The 23,946-nt window shown below is 37.5% G+C and overlaps 1 protein-coding gene across 11 annotated transcripts in view; it reads right to left on the bottom strand.

Annotated features, from left to right (window-relative positions):
* Window positions 1-1,460: 1,460 nt before the first annotated feature.
* PUM2 (pumilio RNA binding family member 2) overlaps window positions 1,461-23,946 on the bottom strand; it is a 69,495-nt gene continuing 47,009 nt past the window's right edge. For 6 of the 11 annotated variants that reach the window (XM_059842944.1, XM_059842942.1, XM_059842936.1 and 3 more), the window contains exons 12-21: window positions 23,651-23,932; window positions 18,710-18,946; window positions 12,230-12,497; window positions 11,562-11,691; window positions 9,844-9,978; window positions 9,452-9,589; window positions 7,634-7,759; window positions 6,976-7,097; window positions 5,094-5,286; window positions 1,461-4,388 (exon numbers count right to left, since the gene is read on the bottom strand). In XM_059842944.1, coding sequence (XP_059698927.1) covers window positions 4,257-4,388; window positions 5,094-5,286; window positions 6,976-7,097; window positions 7,634-7,759; window positions 9,452-9,589; window positions 9,844-9,978; window positions 11,562-11,691; window positions 12,230-12,497; window positions 18,710-18,946; window positions 23,651-23,932 — 1,763 coding nt within the window. In that variant the 3' untranslated portion in view covers window positions 1,461-4,256. The remainder of the gene's footprint in view (window positions 4,389-5,093; window positions 5,287-6,975; window positions 7,098-7,633; window positions 7,760-9,451; window positions 9,590-9,843; window positions 9,979-11,561; window positions 11,692-12,229; window positions 12,498-18,709; window positions 18,947-23,650; window positions 23,933-23,946) is intronic. The other 5 variants (XM_059842941.1, XM_059842938.1, XM_059842937.1 and 2 more) reach the window with 3 other exon arrangements.

Below are 23,946 nucleotides of genomic sequence, written 5' to 3' on the forward strand. Positions count from 1 at the left end.
TCTGGCGCTTAACCCCTTCTGATGATGGAGTTTGGGAGGCCTGGGGTGCTCTGCTGCACAGGAGAGCAAACACCCCAGGCTCACTCTGCAGCATCTCTCAGATTTTCTCTTCCTGGGTGGCAGGATCTAAACTTGCCAAGTTCTCCCACACCTCCCTAGCCCAACATCAGGAACCAAGCAGAGCCCCAAGAGGGATATATCCCTGACAGGAACCAATCTTCCTCATTCCCAAGCCAAGAGGAGCTTGAATCAGCATCCTTTGGGCACAGATAGTGCCTGTGTATCTGAAACTGGGCTGAGAAAAGCACTGCCTGTAGCTCATCACATCAGAGCTGTCCACAGACTAATGAGACTTCAGGTAGCACTGGCAGTTTGGAATGACGTGAAGCACTGCGTTAACAAACCAACAGCCACTCCTGCCCTGCTGTGGGCCACACAGCTCATGGTGTTCCCCTTTCCTTCCTCAAGCAGCAGAACTGTGTCACCACGGGGGCAGGGTGTGCCACTCTCAGGACACGTGATGCTCAGGCACTGCTCCATGCAGAATTCCTCACGGGAGCGCTGCGGCTGCCCTGGGGCAGAGTGCTGCTCTGTCATCTGCCCTGAGTTTTCCCTCCAGGTGCATGACTTACATGCAATCTGCAGTTTCAATGACCAGTCACTAGATGTTAAAATGCTTTTGCATTCTCTCAGCTTCCCCAAATGACACGGTGGGAGTTATTGTCATCCCACTGTTAACCCACTTTCCCAGTTACTGGAATGCTGAGCATCAAACACTCTGGTGGAGCCCAACCTCACTGCTGTGCTACTGTGCTGTGGTGAGCCATGAGGATCTCTCCAAATGCATGTCCCTTAGAGAACAGTGACTAAATTGGTTTCTGAATTTGCATCAGCACTTTAAAACATCTAAGCATTATGACCCCAAAACCTCAATTTTCTCCATGCTCTGTTGGAACAGTCAGGGATGGAGGGATGGGCATTATGACTGTTCTGTCCACAGGGGCCCCTCAGGTGAGTTATTCCCACCAGGCTCATTTCCTGTGCTGTCAGTCCACTTCACTCCACACCTTCAGCTAAAAATGGTCTTTTGAAAAACCTCCTGGGCAGTAACAGAAATGAGTGTGGATCCAGGGATGCCACAGAGAGCTAACAATTTCTTCTCTCATTTGAAAGCTAACCCTCTCAAATGCTCCTGAACTCATCCTGAATCCAGGGATGTACGAAGAAACTGTCACCAGGCTGTAGCCTTGTCATCAGTTAAGACATCGTATAAAATAGGAAGGTTTAGCTGCTCAAAAGTGCCCTCTGAAAATTTAATGAACTAATCCAGGGTTCTTCAATAATTGCTCAATTCCCATCAGAACAAGTGAGCGGGCACCTTCCCAAAGCTGAGCTCCACAGACACAGGTAAGTCACATGAGAATATGGTTGCTTTCCTACAGGAAAAACACAAGACCAGATATATTTCACACAGTGTTATTCACACATTTTCATTTTGATTTTTACAGTATATACACGTGAACATTACATTATTCAATACGAGCCACCTGAAGTCAAACCTAATCAAACTGGTCCGTAAACAATCTATATCAAAAAGCAATACTTGAGCAAAAAGTCTAGTGGTTCTACCCAAACCCTAAAATAGTTGAAAGGAAATCCAGTGATTTTCATGTTCCTGGATAGAATTTGTGCACAAATGATCTCAGGAGAGCAAGTGGAAGATTATACTCAAGATATTGAAAGCACCAAGGATGACAGTTACAGGACTGTTTTAATTCAACAATGGCATGAGTGCTGCAGGGACAAAGTACAGGGACATTATCAAGTTTCTGCCTGGACATCCCCAAAAGCCTGCTGTACTGTCTTGTGTTGAAGGAATGCCGGCTCTGTGGATTATAACACGCGGCACAGGTTCACAGGGTAAAGACAGTCACTGAGAATTGATGTGTCCAAGGGAGTGGCTCAAAAGTCATCCTCTGGGTGACTACGGGAAAGCTCTGGCTCCAGTGACTGGGCTGGTACCTCTGGGGAGGAATTTTGTGAACTGCCATGCAAAAACTACTTGGCAATTAGAATTGTGCTTACTCAAAATAACGAGGCCCACTACTTCACTTCATGCAGGCACTGGAAGGAGGCTGGAAGAGACTTTGCCATTTGCCTATTAAGGAGTTCTCACTACCATTAGAAACGCAGCGCCTCAGATGTCTGCTACAGTAACAGTTATGTAACCCTGGTACCAACAGTAACATGACAGAATTCCTCATACAAGTTTGTACCACTACTATTTTCTTTCTCATGATCACACCCCTACCAAAACAGCCTTTTATTTGATCAATGCTCAAGACGTTATTTCCAAACTACCACGTTGATCAAAACTTTAGGTTAAGCCATCCAAATGAACATTTTACACAAAATACTTACTTCAACAACATACAAAGCACTTTCTTTATCTTTCAGAAACTGAATATACAAAGTAAGCTTTTTCCAAAATATTTCCATAGGCAAAGGATTAAAAAGGATTTTAATTATACACATATGGTCACAATTCTGCCTTAAAAAGATCATTGGGAAATGTACATAAGGCCGCTTGTATATGTACATCATCTTTATGTTACTGTTACAATGTCATATGTCCAGAGAAAAAAATCGACAGTATCATACATATTTGCTTTACGCTGCGAGAAGGCTATTCAAAAATACAGTACTCTTCTGTACAAAAAATTCATGCCACATTTATTAAGATGGAAGAAGCATTGGTTTCTGTAATAACCAAATATTTCAGTCCACTTCTTACTATGCTTATTTATCCTGATTTAAAATTTGAACAGATTGATTTCCCAAAGTGTCCATATGAACAGATTCAACAGCTATGTTATAAACAAAACATAATGTTTCTCACAATAGATAAAAAGAAAGCCGGTTCATATTTTTGAAACCATATAAAGATAGAATTTTAAAAAAATCACTCTTGATTTGCTGAAATAAATTTACATTATACAACACTATATGCCGGGGGAAAGAAGGGAATGAGGATATGAATATACACTAAAATGCAAATTTTTGTCCCAAAAAGGAGTAAAACAAATTACATTTACAGCATGAAGGTTTACAAATGTACATCTGTACAACCAAGGTAAGCATCACTACTAAATTAGCAAGGCTTTGTAATAAACATTGAAACGAGAGATTTGTTTTCAAACTGTAAACTTACACCTATTAACTACACGTATACAATGCATATATTTATAGGAAGCAAAAAGCTATCTGAATATTTAATCAATCATGCTTAAATGTTGAGCTATCAAGTTTACTTTTCAGTGGCCCCTTCTCTTTATCATTACCTATTTTTTGCATCTACAGTGAGAAAGCAAAATAAATGCTCAACACTTTCAAATCCTTACAATTCTATATGCAAAATAAAAAAATACATATCTCTACTCTTCCTGCATTGTAAAACTGACTGTAAAGTTAATACAGGGTTCACTCCTTTTCCAACAGAGTACTTTGCTGAATGGAAGTACCACCATCATTTTAATCCCTCTACCTTGTACAACAATTAAATATATAAGTATATACAGCACTTTATTTTTAATACATCGCTAGAGAAAACCTTAGGGCATGATTTAAAAAAACCTGTATCCACACAGCAAGTGCCAAAACCTAGTCTTTTAAAGTTTCCATTGTTTTGTTCTTCCCTACTTTAATTTGCTGTGCCCTGTTTGCTATTTGGATAGGATGTTGTGAACCACCAAAATACAACTTAACTTTTCAACATGTTAAATAATGTTTATGCAGCTGATCAATTTTAATCTGGTATAAAAGACTTCACACAAAAGGGAAAAATAAGGATTAATTCTATATACAACTCTATAAACCTGTTGTGCTATGATGCTGGGTAGACCTACCAGATTGCAAGCCAGTGTATTAAAAGAATACTGTACTTTTTCCCTTTAAAAACTATTTCAGTGACTTTACAAGGTAAAAATTTACAAAATATGTGACAGCTATTTTGATACAATTACATCATATACAGGCATTCTGTGCTTTGCCAGCCATCCAATCTGATAGGTCTCCGGATCAGGGCTGGAGATTTTTTTTTTTAACAATTCACTCCCCAAAAATATACACAAGAATAAAAATTTTACAAATGGATGAACAAAGTCAATAAATAGATTTAAAAAAATCAGAACATTTAGAGTTAAGTTGTAGGTTTTGATAATTCACAATTTAATTTTTCTTCCGTTTCTCTTTGTCTTTTACAGCATTCCATTTGGTGGTCCACCAATTGGCCCCAGATCAGCACTGTTCTTCAGGTAATACTTCTCCAGCTTGGCCAGAATGTGTTTGCCATAGGTGTATTTACGCAGAGTCGTGATGTGGGGTCGAATCTGTAATAAGAAACACGTTTGGCTTTTTTTCCATCCACACTTTTAAGTAGAGGTGACTACACTTTGAAAAAATTATGCAAAAAGATGCCAGTATTTCAAAGTGCTGGAAGTTTCTGGAAAGATGTAAAACACGTGATTTTGACTCATCAAATAAGTGATGTTCCTACTGCAGGAAAAGGGAGGCAGTACTTTATGGGAGAGCCCTGTTGGTGACTGGGGGAAGCAGAGCTCCTGCAGGAATATCCTGGGCCCTGTGTTAAATAGCCTCTGGCCATTATGGCAACAGCACACTTCTCCATGTCTGCATATTCTTAAGTAGAAATGTGCCTGTATGCTAGGAAGTGTGGGAATTAATCTCTTTTGGGGGGAACTGCAGAGTGGATTTTTACCCACAACCAAGAAATAAAAAGAGAAACCAGTATTTCTCCTGTTATATTAATAGCGATGACAGATACTACATTTTCCTGTTAGAAGTATTTTCACATAAAAGCTGGCACAAAGACAGAAGGTGAAATCCAACTACTGAAACTTTCCTTTTTTAGCTCAGTGCTCAGAGACCTGAATGTTTTCTTTTACCAAGTTCCACTAAATGTCATCAAGCTGTAGATTACAGAAGTGTTGAGTTTTACATCTGCAGGGAAAGGTGCTGTGGCAGAAAAGCTCCCAGACCTATTTCTGAATCCCTGCAAGCATGCACACACATACCTTGTGCATGATGATCTTCCTCTGGGCGGGCTCGGCCATGTCGATCATCTTCTGCACGACGTAGTTGGCGTACTGGTCCTTCATCATGGTGTATAAGGCACTGTGCGGGCCGTCGTTCTGGCAGCACACCTCGTCGATCAGCAGGGCTCGCTCCGCGCGCGACGCGTGAGTCACGCACTTCTCTACCACGTTGCTGAAAAAGAAGGCAAGTCCATGATGGGACTGTGTGGCTGCATTTCTCCTCACAGAGAAAAGCAAGGCACAACTTCCCAAGGATATTTTCTGGGAATTGCAGCAAGGAACCTCAGAGAAAGAAAAAACCAATTCTTATCTCATGTACTGCTCCTGTGTTTTGGAACACGTGGAATATTGTGGAGGACTGTTTACCTGAAGGGAATTGGTATTTGGATTCTGGTGTGTTTTGATTCATTGACCAATTGAATCTGTGTGTGTGTCGGGACTGTTGGCTGACAGTCACAGGATTCTGGGCAGTTGAGTTGAGTGCTTGTGCAGATTCAGTTTAGATGTAGTGTAATACAGTATGGACTAATATAGTATAATAAGGTAATTAATTAGCCTTCTGGTATCAATGGAGTCAGATGCATAATTTCTTCCTTCGTCAGGGTTGCCTTGACTTCCGATGGGACTGGAGGTGTAACATTCTTTCCTATTACCAATTTCTCTGGAAGTTTATCAGTTCTTCAGGGTTCTTAATGCCAGTAAAGAGCATATTGCAAATGCATGAATTCCTCATTTCCAAATTTCCAGTCTAATGACTGAGGAAGTTAGTCACCACATCACTATTACTTCACATGTGTCACAGGGCTATTTTCTGATTATTTGGTAGGAGAGACTTTTTCACTGAACCTACATAGGTGTACTGGACTTCAAGCTGCAGATGTGTTCTAGCACATCTATTTTGGTTGTGGGCCCTTTGAAGACACAACAGAGAATGCCAGGTATGAAGACTCTTGCTTTTTGAATAAATGCACCTTCCAAGAGCATGCCTACATCAGAGATTTCATCAAATATTTTTTTGTAGAGCAAGTCTCTGACCTTCTAGTTTATTTCAGAAGCTGGAAAGGCCATCAAAGCTTGTAACATAGCAAAATGATCCCAGTCCAAAATCTGTGCTTTAGTAATTATGCAAGTTAGAGGGTTTTGAAGAGTTCTATTCAGGCAAAGAAAAATAAAATCCAAATAAACTAGTTTGCTAGCAATTTTTAAAACAAATGCCCCCATAAAGTCACAGTGCATTTCTACGTCATTTTGATGACAAGGTTAGTCTCACTAAACCACCCAGAATGAATTCTCAGGTGTATTTTTTCCTTCACAAAAGGCACATAATCCATATTTCAGCAAAAAGCACAAAAGGAGGAGTTTTAGGTTCCAATTTCAGAATAGTCCTCCTACAGCGGTCTTTCAGACTTTCTAACACAGAAAATCCTTGTCAGACTGAACTACCATTTTTTAAAGCTAGCCTTATTATACTTGCAAATTGCTAGGATGGATTGAGAGTCAGCAAGCTCCAGGTCATCGTCATCAGCACATCACTCAAGTTCCTGCAGAGCTTTTCACCTGGCTCTGGGCATCCTTACATGAAAACCTGGAACCTGTTCCCTGCACTTGCACAAAGTGAACAAAAGCCATCCCATAACCCCACAGAACCTCCTTTGTTTTGCTACAGAACATTTGCCTCTTCCCTTCCCCAAAGCGAGTATAAAAATATCACTACATTCATCTCTATAAAAATATGGACTTTCAGGAGGTAAGATAAACAATAAAAAAAATTATGGTATCCCTTTTGTAACAGAAGAAATAAACCCAGTATTACAACTTTACAAGGTTAATGAATCTTTAATATATGAAAGTTGTGCAATACCTGGCAAATTTGTGCTGACTCAGAGCTAGAACTTTTCCTCTTATTTCTGAAACTATTTTGCTTTTGTCTTCAGGACGACCATGCTCCAGTACATGTTGAATAACGTAATTTCCATATTGATCCTGAAAATAAGATTACTTAAATATTCTTTTGTGTTCATACCAAATAATGAGTACCGACAGCTTTTGTACATGAGCATAAAACATGAAATTACTATTTGCATGGATATAAGGAAAAAACAATAATGTCAACATTACAGAAGCAAAGTGATGCAAGAAATATATCATCAAGAATTACTTAATGGACCACAAATTTTACATGAAAAATGTAAATAATTTGTAAAATCAGTGTTTTGCTAGAATATCTTTTATCCTCTTAAAGAAAGAAGTCCTCAAATTTAAGATCATACTTTAACAGCTCTAATATCCCCCTGAACACCAAGCTACAGTCAAAAGTGTAAGAAAAATGCTTTTTATATCTTCTTTGCCTCCCAACTTCCAAATTCATTTTCATTAAAACTATACAAGGAAAGAAAAACAAAAAAAATCAATGTCTACAAAACTAAAAAGAGGCAAATGCATTTAAACTAGGATTCAGGAGTAAATGATGCTAACAGAAAACTCTGAAGTGCACGAACAATGAGCGTACATGCACTGACCTGCACCAGCTGCTCTGTGTGTTGATGCAGCTCTTCCAAGATTGGCAAAGTCTGCTCAGCAGTGCAGTGCTCCAGAATACGCTGGATTACTCTACAACCATATGGATGAGTTGAAAGCACAAATACCTTGAAAACAGGATTGCAAACTGAAGTTAAACCAACCGAAGCTCACATCTATTGCAATATTGCTGCATTCAAAATGGAACCGAACATCCCAACTACCAATTAAAAAAAAAAAAAAAAAAAAAAAAAAATTTTGTCTGCCCAGATCAGAATTCCATTTCCATGAAAAGTCAGGAAAATATGAAAAAGCTGTTTTTTTTGTGTCAAGGACTCCAGAAAACATACAACTAAGAACCCAAGTGCTCATTACAATGTTTCTAGCCTACACAGCTACAGAGGAAAGCCTGGAAGTATCACCCTTAGGTAACTGCTGTTCAACTTCCAAGCTTTCCTTTTTGCTTTCTTTTCAAATTTTAAGACTTTGACACTTATAAAAAGGAATTCAGTAACAGTGGCTGATTTTCACCAATTTCATGTTCCAGCATACACAATAAGCTCCCAGTTACAGATACAAAGTTTGTAAATAACTACTCAAAACATACAGCTAAATTTTTCTTATTCCTTCTGCTTGCCTCTCCTGAAGCTACATTTGTGGTTTGGGGATTAATTCCAAAAATTTCATTGTTGGTCAGGACTGAACACAGAATCTTGTATCATTAGGCATCAACCCAAATGCAGGAGAAAATTATAAGTAATATCACAAGTGTGACATTTTTCATTTGCCATTTCATGTTAGCTACTACTTTCTATATATAATGACTTGGTGCTTAGGATGGGTGTTCAGTACATAAACTCACACTTTAGTCAAGGAGCTCTATTTACAATTTAAAAAAATGCATCTCATGTACCTCATACACACTTTCTGGTGTAAAAAGACCAAACCCTAGAAACCTTGGTATGCAATTTAGTACTATGTACAACAATAATTCAGGTATTGCTGTTGTGTAAAATGAGAAAGATATTGTAGATTTTATTAGGAAATACATTTGGCCATCCATTAAAGTGAAATTTAGTTCAACAGCAAGTTAGTAAGATTTTTACAATTCTTCTCAAGACTATAAAAGTACACGCTTGTCTCAGAGGATTACAATGTTATTTAGCTGCAGCACATTCACTAGCCTGCAGCACAATATCAATCTTACAGTAATAATGCTTTTCTGGAAACAAAACAAAAACCCCAATCTGAAGTAAACAAATACTACACCCCCTTCACACTAGTCCATATGTAGGGAACAGATTAGTGAATTTCATCACTGCAGTTCCTTAAGGACTGACATATATTGGTAAACACTGAAAGACATACGTGCAGTACAACCAACAGGAGAGGAAAATATAATTTTTAATGAAAAATGTATACTAGAGAGCATGTACATTATTATAATATAAAAAATGGCCCTGCCAAGAGCTGTGAAGGAAATGTGAAATGGTGCTATCACAACACACTAACAGAAAGCCTGGGCATGCAAAGTCCCTTTTATGTATTTATGTTACATAAATATTTATTATTATTTGTAATACATACAAACATGTCTTTCTAGAGCCTTATCGCCAACAAATTCATTTTTTTACAGCATGTTAACTGCCTCTCCAACAGCTCTTCCATGCCATCATTCTCCTTTTCATTCTACTTAAAATAAGCTGAGTGTGAAGTGGCAAATGCTACCTTGTACATGGCAAATGATGGACAAAGACCTGCAAATCTTTTTCTGTGAAATCTAAGCAACTTGCAAAGAGGAAATGAACCACTGACACTACCTGTCCTTTGAATGCATCAATGATGAACTGGAGCGACTGAGGCTGAACGCACTCAATGCATTTTTGTACAACGTGGTTTCCATTTTGATCCTTCACACACTTCAGAACATGGCCATCCAGCTCTTTCACCATTTCATTCTGGAAAAACAAAGATTATCCTTGTCTTTATGATGGTATTTCCCCCACCCTGCCCTCCTTAAATGGGGAAAAATTTAATTTCATCCAGACTCCAACCTTCATATTCACTGGTGTTAACTGTGTACCTCAGTACTTTCATTTAAACAACTATTTAGCCCCCAGGATATTTCATGATGAAGGGAATAATCATCAATTTAATCAAGTAAAAAGAGGGATACAATAAATAAAATTAAAAAAGCATTGCTCTAACTTACAATTACCTGCTGGTCAGGTGAGATTGACTCGAGTGCTTTCTGGATGACACGACAGCCATACATCTGCAGGGCCAATGGCAGAACATGACCACGGATGCGTGTTGCTAGGGCTAACTTTTGATCCAGGCTTCCAAACTAAAAGAAAACAAATCTGCTGTTAACAAATGAATACACACTGCAGCATGCTGGAATTTACATGTCAGAGTAAGTACTGTCAAGATGTACATGACTGTAACATTTGAATAAATTTTCAGTTTGTATTTTGGTGGGGATATTTACCAGAAGCTTTTCTTTTCTAAATGCAACATTTTGTAATATTCCACATCCAGTTCACATACCTGCTATCAAATGCATGACCTTGAAAGACAACAGAAGAAATCATATAGTTTATATTTGTCTGTCTGTAGGAATATTTAAGTGCAATAAACCACTTTTTCAAATAAATTATACTGGCCAACTGACCACAGGTCACTATTATGTATGAATCCAAATCAGATTTTCTATCTCAAAACTCGTGTAGTGCATCTCACTTCTTGTAAGAGAGGACACAGAAATGACCAGCTGCACAACCAGCTGGTGGCACAGCAATATTCCTGCAGCATTGCTGAGAATTGTCAAACTCCACACCTGTAGTCAGCTTTGAAGAAAGCTTGACCAACAACTTCACCTGCCTATCTATGCAGTAAAATGAGGTCCCCTATTACATGTAAGGCCACATGCACTTTTGTTCTTGAGAAGTGTTCTGCAGAATTAAGATGAAAACACTCAGCTTCACTCTCACTTTCATTAAGATGAAAACACTAACAATGATTAACTGTGTATTCATCCAACTTAACATTATGGAAAAAATAGCAAATGATGATCCTCGAGCAAAATCAAGATCTTGTATATTGTATGTCAGTGACACTTTACAGAAGGTATTTTGATTGGTTATTAAGAAAAAAGTAAAAAATGAGCACATTGTTTTATAGATTATTAAAAATTACATTCTTGTTTACAGTAAGTATCTTATTTCCTACTGGACATTTTCCACCATCACCTCCTCTCCACAAGTCCTTTACACGGCTCTTGATTTAAAGTACACTATACTAGATACCTTTCCTACATATAACTTTTCCCAAGACACAGGTATTGCTTTTTTCTACTCTCTGCAAGCCAAAGCTTGTAATTCTTTGATGAAGCTTTTTTTTTTTACCATACAGTTTTTAAGAGAAGACAAATCTGTTTTAAATACTAGTTGTAGTAATATTGGATGTATCTTATGATGGATACCCCTTACTCAAAATTCTTCTGCCTCTATACATTTTATGGGAGTTTCCTCATACACAGCACTGGATGAAGTTCACACAGCTGGTTGAGCACAGGTGCATTATCCAGACAACGTACCATGATGCACTAACCAATAAAAAGCAGTTTTCAAATATTTATGTTCCCTTTCATCTGCTGAAAGCCCTTATAAGTTCTACTTAGAGGTTTTTGAAGCCTCAATGGGCAAAGTGTTCACCAACAAATGCACCATCAGAGTAAGGAGAAACCGCGTCCCTTATGGCAAAAACCACTGGGTTCAGAACAGACAACACCCTTGCAGAGTTACACACTTGGGTTCTGTGGAAGTCACGCAGAATTCTGCTATGGTGTTATGGAAAGATCAGCTAAATTTAATCAGACTTACAGCACTTCATTTGCATGTCCATCCATACACTTAGCACTATGCTTACCTCAAAGAACTTCTGTATTACATAGTTTCCAAATACATCAGTCATCAACTGATAGGCTGCTTGCAGGATCTCATTAAATACCATCTGGCGCTCAGCTGGAGTAGCTCGCTCCAGCTTCTGCTGTATAAATCTAAGTGCAAAAAAAAGGTACATTATGCTTTGCATCAACAACAGGAAAACCTCTCAAACACTGTTTCAATGAGACACCTCAACACTCTAAAGAAAGCAGTCAACATTTATAAAATTTATTAAAATGAAAGTAGTGCCTCTGCATATAAAAGGATACATTTTAGTAAAATTAGGACTTGAAAACTTTCATTTAAAGATGAAAAGAATAACAGTAACTAAGTACCTGATGATGTACTGACAAAAACAGTTTTACATTCCAGATGCCATATATTTTGTTTTCTTAATCAATGCCTTTTTGATACCTTAATACTTGAGTTTACAAGTCTAGTTATGAGGCTATTCCTACACTGAGAACTTCTACAGGCAGCTAAATTAATACTACTTTTACAATGAAATTTCTTAGAGAAGGTCAGCCTAAGAGCGTGTGCTCCAATTAAGATACTTTGAGTTAAGATGACAAGCACCTCATTCAAAAGTTTCATATTAATAAAACAGCATCAAAGCAGTGAAACATTATTAACTATTCTTATAATAATTACCTAGAACCGTGCTGGTCTTGGGAAAATTCAACAATATGTCCAACAAGGTCCCTTAGCTGAAGATTAGGGAAACGATTGTTTCTGAAATCTTCCAGCAGCCGGCTGCGTCCGGAAGGCATAATGTCAGACCTGCTGTAGCGGAGGCGCGAAGGAGGGAAGAGCTGGCTGGTGGAGCTAAAGAGGCTGGAGGTGCTCGCCGCACTGCGATACTTGGCTTCGGCTCCGGGGGCTGCAGAAATATAGCGACCACTACCATTTGTCAGTCCTCCTACAAGGAAGCAGCTCTGTCAGTCACAGCCGTGAGAGGAAAGTAAGCAACAGCAAAACAGCAAGTGAACTAAAACTACGGATACACCCTGGAGCCAAAGAAAACAACAGTGCTGTCTTGTTATTTATATTTACCTCATTGTGGTCGGAGGAGTTAGACAGCTTTATCTTGCAATAAATAAAACCATTCTCCTCCTCATTTTTATGTGAAGGGCACCAGGAAAAGAAATGTCATTAGAAGAACATATCAAGGTAGGTAAAGTGAGCACCCACTCCAGCCTTACAGAAACTTTACAACTGGGTGGGCAACAGGCTTTAGTGGGCAGACTTCCACTTCACGAGTCATACCGGCTTATACCCATGTTAGTAGTCTTGAAGTTAGCCAATTGTGTCAAAATAGACCATGAAATCTGAACTACCCTTCAGTCCCTACTGAGATACCTTTCCAGCTTACAGCAAGTTAAGGGCATTTCTGGGGAGGCACTTATGGTGCCTCTTGCCAAGCTGTACCTGTCCTGCAGGTTATTTGAGGACTTCAGCATCCCAAGCTTTCAATGTGGTACCTCTTCTCAGCACTAAATATGTCACATTTCAAATCAGGTAACTAAGAGTGCTCTACTTAATTATCCAACAACTACAGATACATCAAACTGAAGCTCCTACTAGAAACATTAAGTCCTTTCCTCACTGCACAAACACTCTCCTTTCATCCTTCCCTACTTTCTAAAAACTGAATTGCCTTCCTGTGTCTATGTCCTACTCCTCTTTGGTAGTGATTCCACCTACAGCTCTTATCACTCTACAGTTCTGTTCAATTCTCCTCACACCCTGCTCTCTGATCAGTGGGTGCCACTCTGAACTCCTCCAGCATGCCTCTCTCCTCCACTTTACAGAAGGCAGCAGTTATCATAAAAAGCATCCAAAGCATTTTTCCCAACCACTGTATGATTTTTCAGGGGGATACTCTTACTACACTACAAACAGAAGCACTCAAAGACAATTCCCACATAGAAACCTCAATTCTACTACTAAAACCAAACTAAGGAAAGAAAAAAACCAAACACTCCCTGAAAGTACTGACTACAAATTGGAAAAGGAAAGCATTTTGTCTCCCTGTCTAGGAAGTAACATAGTAATTAACGCCCTTTTAAAGTCAACAGAATAAATATCTACATTTGAATTTAAAACAAATTGCAGTATGTGCTGTTTGAATGGTGCTCTGTTACAAACTTAATTTAAAAAAAAGGCAAAAAAAAAGATAAGAAAAAAAAAAAGAAAAAACCCAGCTGACTGTGCCCTAGTATTTATAAGGCCAGGCAACAACAGTGTTACAGTGGACTGGCAATGTATTAATGGTGAAGTTATCTTTCTCAAAAAGTCAAATTCTAGTACCAGAATCTGAAATGTTAGTGCTCTGCAAGACACATCAAGCATCACATTTATTGCACTGTATAGTACTACACCCTAAAATAGAAATAATTAGTACTTATTTTATAATTAAGTCTTCAAAATTCTGTGAAAAACATCAATACTTTATGCCCCACAATAACTCTTAAAAATTACTAGGTTTTCTCTTAAATTAAAGCCTCTTAATTCTCTACAGCCATAAAAATCAAATTTTTGCAACTATCGTTTTTAGTTTCCATTGACAAACACTATGGTACTAACAAACAAAAGGAAATAAAACTCCGACATTCTGCAGGTGAAGCAGTGTGCAGAGTGATGCTCTGCCATAATTTCTCCTCTCCGAATGGACTTCTAAAGAACAAAAAGTTATGCAGCTTATACCATCATTTCTGCATAGCAAAAGTTATGCAGCTGAAATGATGGTATTTCTCATCTGGACTATGTAAACAGTGCACACCAGTGCAATCCTGGCTCCCCTGTAGGTGCTGTGCAGTTACACTATTTAATATCACGAGAGGGCACCAGAGCCCATCTGAGAAGAACTTACAGGCTCCTTTCCTGTTGCAGGATCACTACTACTCCACTGATCACATGCTCAATTCTGTGCCAGAAACTAACAGGGCAGTTTTGATCATATGCTCAGTCAACATACACAGTCAAAGAATTGAACATGTGAATCAGGAATTGTTTCAGCCTTTTTTTTTAAATGAGCCTCCATTTCTATAAATTAAATGCAACAATTTATCCAGCAACTAAAACAGAAATGAAGAAATTTGGTAGCTTTTAACAAATGTGCTATATATGTGTAATATATGTTTCCTGCTGAGAATTATTAAGCTTTTCTTCAGTCTAATTTGGAAACCATCACCTTTTAAGACTTGTAAGACAACTTTGCTGCAACTGGGAGGCTCCTGTCTAGCCTGTGAGACTATTTCACACAATCATGTTAAGCAGGACAATAATACAGGAAGGCTGTTTTAAGAAAGCACATCCATTGTGCCCAGAAGAACCTGTGGTACTCAGAAAGCAGAAACTTGTAAAACACTGGATAATTTTATAAAAAAAAGAGTAATTTAATTAGTAATTAGCTTTTATTTTCACATAACCTTTAATTACAGCAATGTTAGGGCTCAGTGGCAACTCTACAGATTTGAAAAACAGTAAAACTCCCAAAATAAAGGCATATTGTCTTAGATACTTATTACATGCAGACATAATTGTGAGTACAATGGCCTATTTTCTTCACCAAACTAGGATAGTAACAGCCTATATCTTGTAAGTTATTTGGGGAACATACCCTACTGAATCAGGCACTGAAAAATTAAAGTACTTATTAGACATCAGTATAGCCACACAATTCCAAACTCTTGGGGAATGAAGTGTGCAGTTCATTCTTCAGATAATCAATTAGCTACCACTTCTGATCTAATAAAACAAAAATCTCCAAAGCATTGAGTTATATTGAGTTGTTTTACAGTTTAATTGAACCTAAACCCCCACGGCTAAGCCACAGGGCCGAAAAGGCAGAGAGATATAAAGGGGATATAGATAATCTAAATCAGAGCACAAGTTTCAAGGACACAAAGCATGTTAAATTATAGACTCCTTACATATTTAATGTTAAGGAGAACGTGAAAAAACATTTAAAACTAGATCCAGGCACATTTATTTTGACAGCATTAATCTGTTAGTATTTATCAAAGTATTTTTTCAATTATTTCTAATAAAGACAGAAAACACATCTACTGCAGAGCAACTTATTTACATGTGTCAGCAGTATTTTCTAGTAATACACATGCATATACATAAATGCTTTAAACTTAATTTCTATTAAGCATCTGTTAATCTGTAAAAAAGTAGCTTCGTCTCATCCTAAGCCTAAAGTTTCATCCTCATATGGAGAATGGAATTACAAAGATCTATGTATATTTTAGCAATCAATGCATGTATGTGTAATGACTGGTTACTGCAGCCCTAGAGAGGAGGGGCACAGCTGAGGCAATGCAAAGCTCCCCACACTGCCTTGCCAAGGGGCCTTTACTCTTACCCACAATGACCATCTCTGAAGGTGAAACATCAATCCCAACTGCTAACAAGCCTAGCTTCCAACACAAAGGAAACAATTACCTCCAAAAGCCCAGATTTTAGAAATCCTACTCTACACCATAACTCTATTGTTAAAATGCTGCAATTGCCAAACAGGGTAAGGACTACCAATCTAAAAGGATTTTTTATGACAATGGAAAACCACTTCTTCTTGCAGTTCCTTGTACTTGGGAGTGAAAGGGTAGTTCAAATTCATGACCTTACTGCTCCAACTGATTACAGTAAAGAAGCAGTTCCAGACAACTGACAAATCCCTTCAAATACAGGAAAACTGACAACTAGCACAAAGTCATTAGCACATTCCTATTTTAGGATGTTGGATAAAAGTTGGTGAGAAGAGATAAAAACAGTCAAATGTCACAAATTTCTTTTAAAAGGGAAATTGTTCTTTTAAAGCTACAAATTGCAGCAGTGTCTGACAAAGGGGTTATAAACCATGCACCCTTTCCCAGTGTAGTGCTCTAGATTCTGGTGGCTGAAACAGGAGCAACCGAGTTTGATGCCCATTTTTAAACAAGAGTTAAACTTAGCTGAACCTGTTGATACAAGCAGGCAGGACAAGTTTGGAAGGTGGAGGGAGAGCTGCATTTGACAGGCATTATCAAAATACCAATGGAAACTGCATGCAGACATGAACTTACAATGTTGTTCTACTCTGAAAAGTGACTACATGATAACCATACCCTTCTTAAAGTACACTCCCTGTTTGATTTCAGGCATAACTTCTCACTTGGTGAGAAACCTTTGATTTTTTTTATTTTTTGTACGTGAGAACAAAACATGCTTCCAAAAGTGGTTGATGAACACACCAGAATAAATTTAACAAGACAGACAATTAACTGTAGAAATAGTCTTAAACTCTTAGAAGGTGCATTTTGCATGCAACTGTGCAAAAATATGGCACAGGGCAGAAGGGCTAAAAAAGATTACTACATTTTTCGTGAAAGCAAATATCAAGAACTCCTCCATTTCCAAATTTCAGGCTGATTTTGTAATACACCAAAAAGTTTATCAGTAATCAAGGTCCACTTCATTTGGATGATGAAGAGGACACATGGGAGCCAACAAGCTTGTGTCAATTTTCAGAGTACAACCGTATATTCTGGCAGTTACACACTGATCTACTACATGATTTTAACAAGCTATTAGGCTTAGTTGACACTGCCAAACAGTTCAAAATGGGTCAAAGTCAGTATTTAACAATTTCTGCTGATAGAGGCAATCTTCTGTACTGATCACAGCCTATTTTCTCAGAACTGAAAAAAAGTTTTTTAACATTTATCAAATGTGAAACAAACAAAACTTTGAATGTTTTAAATTTTAGATAATGCCTTCCAAAATTTGGTTTAAGTATAGTTTTCAGCAATATGAAAACTATGGTGAGAGTACTTTGAAAAGAAAGAAAGAAAAAGATTTCCATGATAACCCCATTGTCAGATGTTCAGAACTTTCTCAAAAGCCTCCATTTGGGCTGAAACTTTCCATGCTTGGTCTCAGCCCAAAGGTGCACTTTGTAGACCTGAAAAAGGAAAAAAGGTAAGTAAAAAAAAATAAAACGTGCTGAAACATCCCCTTGCCCAGTTTTATTTCGGGTATTCAGCACTTAACCTTGAAGGGGATACTGTACTGCAAATGTAATATTTTTAATTATTTACCCTTGTTATACAAATCACTCACATATTTCTCACTAAAGGTGTATTCTGGTAGGCATTAAAAATTTTGTTTCCCGTTTTATTTGCACTAAGAAGTATAGGGGATTATGCTGCCTATTGCAAGCATGGAACTGTGCACTGAATAGTTACTGGAGCAACTGGCAACTCAATCTTGAATTACATCCAGTTTCACTGTATGATTTTAGCATCCAAATTAAATGACTGCAAATATTCACAGCAGAAAAGCAAAATTCTACTAGGTAACCTCTGGTTAGAGGCATTATCTTTTAAATATACTGTATACTGTGGTGGGGTTTCTTTAGATCTTTTATTTTTTAATTTTTTTTTTTTAAGAAAGGTTGAGCTCCCATGTTATCTTACTAGCCAAAAAAAAAAAATCTGAGAAATTATTTTCAGCATTCCTTAAAAAATACATCCAATAACAGAGAGCCACCACTAACAATGCCTTTGCTACTTCTTTGAGAAATGCTTTATTTTGTCTCCTTCCATCAGTCTGGTGATAAATTACTGTCTTCCTGGCAAAGTAATTGGGCCATGAGGTTGACTGATTCAAAAATCACCTTTCAATACATTTTACATTGAGAGAGAGCACTGCTCACTTCTCTACTTTATCATGGCAAGGGGCATTCATGAAAGTCACTTCACTGTTAAACACATCATCTAATATGTCAAAGTGGAAACACAGTGGAGGAGAAACAAAAATAATGCACCTTTGCTTGTCATACTGTGGAAACATAACAGAAAAAGGACCAATAATTCTTACTGGGCTCTCTACTGGGCTTCTGCAAGGGAAGAAAAATCAGTTGTTGGCCTGATACTGCCAAAAGCTGAGTGCCCTCCACTGTCAAATCAATGAGCATCTGAACATGCTCTTCATCATTCAGGAATGGCCCCTCTTCATTACAAAACTGTTTAACAGCAAAGGTAATGTGACATCTCTTATGCAACATATATTTTACACATAGAAATACATACACACATACAAACAAAAAGTGTTTTTTTGGTTTTTTGTTTTTGTTTTTTTTACCTAAATGCAAACTGGATGAGGATCCATGTGATGAAAGTGATGGCGGTGGCGTAAGTGAATGTCCTGGCGTTTGGCTTGGCAGAGGCATGCCTATTGGACTTGGAGAGGAGGAAAATCCCAGACTATTGTAAAATGGCTGCCCTATGGGTGCTAGGCTGCTACTAGATCTTTTGTACAAGTCAGAGCTAGTAGATAGAGAATCTCTCCTTGTGGCACTACTACTTGCAGAACTGCCAACTGAAGAAGAAATAAAAAGACCCTAATTACACAGTGTCAACTGAATAAAACCTATCCCCAACTACAGCTGGGCAACAACAGATGCGATCACAATAATTACAGAAATCGTTATGACAAAGACAATCACTGTGATAACCACACATGCTTTTAAGTAAATCTAAGTGGGTATAAACATACCACTGGCAAATAACTTCATCAATGTCCATGTCTTTCAACATTTCACACTAGACTTCTCACAGTAATATCACAGTACTCTGTTTTAAATGCCTGACTTCAGGCTTTGGGACAAATATAGAATTTATTAGATTAGATTACACTGTCACTTTATAGGATAAATGATTCTAAAAATATTGCCACTAAATTATTTGATAATTTTTTTCCCACCATAAATTATGAATCAGACAGTGACGCTCATTTCAGGAAAAAGTCTAGAGGAAATTTTTTGTTGTTTAAGGGTTCACAAAATAATTTATATTGCTGTTCAGCTGTTTCTGAACTTCCTTGTTTGTGAACCCCTCACCTGTAGGAAAAAAATGACTACTTTAAATTCCCTATGAGAATTATGTCTCTCAAAGAAGTGTTTTGAAAAGATATTATAAAGAGGGAACAGGCCAGGAAAGAAGATGAGAAGCACAGCAGAGATAGGAAAATTAAGCGAGAAATTAAAAATGTGATTTTACTGCTATCTGTGTTTCTCTAAGTCAAATTAGACTAGAGGCTTTGGATAACAGTGTATTAGTGAAGGACTGGTTATCCTGTACAGCAGCGTTCAGAAGGGTGATGAGTAGTCTAGGACAAATTAGGAGAACAAGAAAAAGCTTTTAGAAATGTTAAATTCTAATATCTGCTGCATACTAGTGAGGTATTAAACACTGAACATTCTTATAATCATGAACAAAACCAAGATTAAGGGTATTTTAATAACAAATATCTTTCTTAAGCTGAATTTGGAAAATTGATTACTACTATTGACTACTTCAACTTAAAAAGGAAAGGTCAGAATTTTTACTTCCATAACCTTTACCCTTTTCAAGTACTTTCCTACTAAAGCTGGTGGAATGGAACAATATAAAGGTCGCCTGAAACTTCCCATTTTTAAGACACTTATTTGTTTTCTCATAACATTAACAACTCGGCTAATATTTTTCATGGCAGGAACTTGCATGGACAAAATTTTTAATAGAACATTTTCTAAACACTGCCATTTCACAAACACTGGCAAAGAAAGGTGCTTTATCCTTACCAAAATAATGCAGCTACCTCTTTGAGAAGTTTATGCTTTCATGCACTCAGACCAAATATGCCAGCAACGGGAGACCTTTATTTTCACACTCTTAGACTGGACTAAAAATCTTTGCAAAATCACAGTTCACTCAAGTTCAGCACAGATCTGCTACAGACTCATAGCTGAAAACCTAAACTCCTGATCATACACAGCACGTCTGAGATGGCTGATTAAGGTTGTGCCTGCAACTGAACTTCAGTGTGCCATGTCAAATACAGACTTTGAAACTGCTGTCCAAGAGTCCACCTTGTGTTGGAAAGGCCCATGAGGCAATGAGGAAAAGGAAGTTTTCTATTTCAAGTGCCGGGGAGACAAAAGCCAAACACAAGAAGTATACTAGGGAGAGGGGAAAGAGAAAAAAGGAAATCAGAAGGAGGAAGTGAGAAAGGTAAGATAAAGGAGCCAACAAAGAGACTGCAAGAAAAACTGGCAAGCACTTTCAGTGGGACTGAGGATGAGAAGAAAGCAGATCTGAAGTTAAGCTGTAGAAGGTGTATGTGACTGTGGGGCAAAAAGACTGAATAGTAAGCTGATGATGGGAACATCACACAGTACAAGTAGAAACAGAAACATACTTAGGAGGGAAGCAGGAGATAAATGTTGCCTGGAAACTGGGAAGGAAGACATACGACATACTAGAGGAGAAACCAGAAGGAAAAGATACTGGACTAACTAGGCAAGGAGACTGAGAACAAGAAACCAGAAGAGCAAATTAAGGCAACAGTTGAAAGAAATCTCAAACTTCGAGACCAGCTCTAGTGAAATATATAAATGTTAATACAATGCTACATGACTGCCATTTTTCCATCTTTCAGCATTTCTTACTTGGCTAAATCACTGCAGCTTAACAAGTTACCACAAAGCAGCTGAGCTGCATTTTCACACACAAAACAAGCAAAGCTCACAAAATCCAGAAGATAAGTTGCATTAGCTTACTCCTCTTCCCCCCTCACTAAGCTAATCCAATTCCTTTACAGTTGTTACAAGCCAGAAGGCGGCATCTGGAAAGGTGCCATAGTTGATCTAATTCTTGGCTACCTGTTAAGCTGCAGTGACTTATCATCATGTACCTAAACCTTTAAAATGGAGTATGAATAACTTTATTATAAAAGAACAGAGACTGTGAGTACATACAGTCATTTATATGGTATGTTTGCTGCTTTCAGTTGTTACTTTGTTCAGTAACTCAAGCTAGAACATGCTCACCTTCGCAATTTTTGCAGCTATTTTTGCCCCCTGCAAAAACTGAAAACGTAAGGGCAAAATGTGTTCTGCCATCTATCAGTCTTCATGGCTATATTTTAACTGAAATTCAACATTTTCAACACACTGATGTGAGTTACAAAGAAGCTGAAACCATGGCACGTAAAAAATTAAACTTTCAATTCACCTCAATATGCATGAATACCTCTTGTTTAAGTGCTCATCTGTGTAACTCAATTCATATATACACACAGGCCAGAACTCTAAAAAAATAAATAAATAACCAGGAAGCATTTTTGAAGTGGCTATTAGGGCAAGTACAATTTATACTTGGCAGAAGGGCACTTTCAATATACTTTTATTCTAATAATACTACTAAAAATATTTCAGGTTTAGATAGCACCTTTCATCAGCACTTCTCAAACTGCAAAAGCATAGGGTTCCTGCTTCCACGTGCAAACTACCATGCTAATTGAATCACCCTGGATACTGCTCCAAGATTTCAGCATGTGCTCTCTGTGCTGAGGCTTTGGATAAAGCTCTGTAACTGACCTTTGCAACAAAAAAAAGGCTTAATCTCCTGTGCCAGAAAAAGCTACGCTGATTTTCTTAAGTGGATACACAACTAAAATTTGTGTTCTATGGAGGTTCTTCAGATAAAGCAGGATAAAAACTTTTATGACTTATATCTATTCTATCTAGAGACCTTCAATAGTTGCACAGTATTAAATATATATATTTATTATGACTATCTACCACTGTAATGAAATAGTACCTAGAGTGAAACACAGCTACTAAGGATTCACTGAAACCTTACAAATAGTTCAGGACAAGTTATATTACATAATATTGGACAGCACAATTTCGTAAATAAAATTTACTTGCTGTAAATTAAGGAAAATCTAAGAAAACCTACACTACTGAGTACCTCAATTTTTATTTTTTTTAAATTGAACATGGGATGTTTTGGGTCTCCTCTTTAAAATCAAATACTGGACAGGATCAGTGTGAAAACCTGATTCTGGACTTCCTAGCATTAGTTTTGTTAAAGTAAATAATTTTTCTGATTATTTTATGATAATTAACACTGAGAAAAAAAAACTCTGTGTTGGTATGCAATGTATTTGATGTCACTAGTCACACAGTTACCAAATAACTACCAAGACTTAACAATGAAGGGCGTGCTTTTTCTTCTGTTTTTTTCTCCCCCATTTATTAGGCCACTTTGTAATTTTTTAAAAATTGCTTTCTTTAGCGCTAATTTTCCTTAATTTTGCAAAGAATACTGTTAAGAGTGCATAAAATTCCCCCAATTTCTACCCATCTACAAGATATGCAAGATCAAACATGCTCCCCTGATTTCATTAAAATAATATTAGTAATAAGAAGCAATTCAGTGCTGTAAACTTAGAGATTAATAGCAAAAGGAGATATTCTTAAAAAATGTTTATCTTGCCTTACTAAAACTGAATCTGAAATACAAGAAAACCTACCTTACATGTTTAAAAACTGCAGGAATATGAAATTTCTGCTTTAGAGCAGAAATGTGACAGAGTGATTTTTTTTTTTTTAAATACAAACAGGTTGGTAATATTTAGGAGTATCTGTTGAAATAATTAAAGGCCCCAAATGTGCACTGAACTATTTAGGCTTAACTATATCTAAGATTAAACCTGCTAGAGCTAACAAAGACTATTCCTTGGTATTAGTTTTTTTTTTTTCTTTAAATAAATCCTTTTAAAAAGTTATGGAAACAAGCACTTTGATATTAGATCAAATTTAGAAAGTCATATGCTGTTTAATTTGTTAAAAGGAAAACTAGGGATTTTTCTGATATAATTATTAAAACAAAAGAATGTATATCTTCACTATCATCAATTGTTACTTTAACCACAGAATGAAGACTGTCTTGAAAACAAAAGCAGCTGACTGGAAAACAGTGACAAACTTCTGGGGCACAGTTCAGTGATCAGTATGGAAAAGTATTTTGGAGATACCTGTAACTACAGGATATTGTTCAAAAAACGCATCTTCTATACAGAACCCAAGTGAATTTTAAAAACTTTCTTTTTTCCCTATTATTTGTTTTAAATTTATATGACCTATTTTTGCATTCCTTTTAGAAATATATGTATAGATATGATGCCTGATACAGATACAATTTTTTGCTTAGCACAAAACTCTCACAGAATGTCCTCACTATATTAACAACCTACCTGATGAGCCAAATCCACCAAGTGCAGAGCCGATAGCTGCTCCTAAAGAGCTGCTACTTCCAAAGCCAAGAGATGTGCTTCCTGGTTGGCCAGGACCATGTGAAAAAAGGGAACTGCTCTGGGAGTTATTGGTCAAAGAGTTACTGCCATAAAATGAATTGGATTGTAGGCTACTATTTGTTTGCTGTTGCTGTTGCTGTGGCTGGGCACCAAGTGGCCGAAATAGACCGTTCGTGGCTCCCGCGAGATTGTTTGCTGTTCCTCCAGCTGAAGCAGCTGCAGCTGTAAAACACATG

Source organism: Haemorhous mexicanus, chromosome 3 (assembly GCF_027477595.1).
Source record: "Haemorhous mexicanus isolate bHaeMex1 chromosome 3, bHaeMex1.pri, whole genome shotgun sequence".
NCBI lineage: Eukaryota > Metazoa > Chordata > Aves > Passeriformes > Fringillidae > Haemorhous > Haemorhous mexicanus.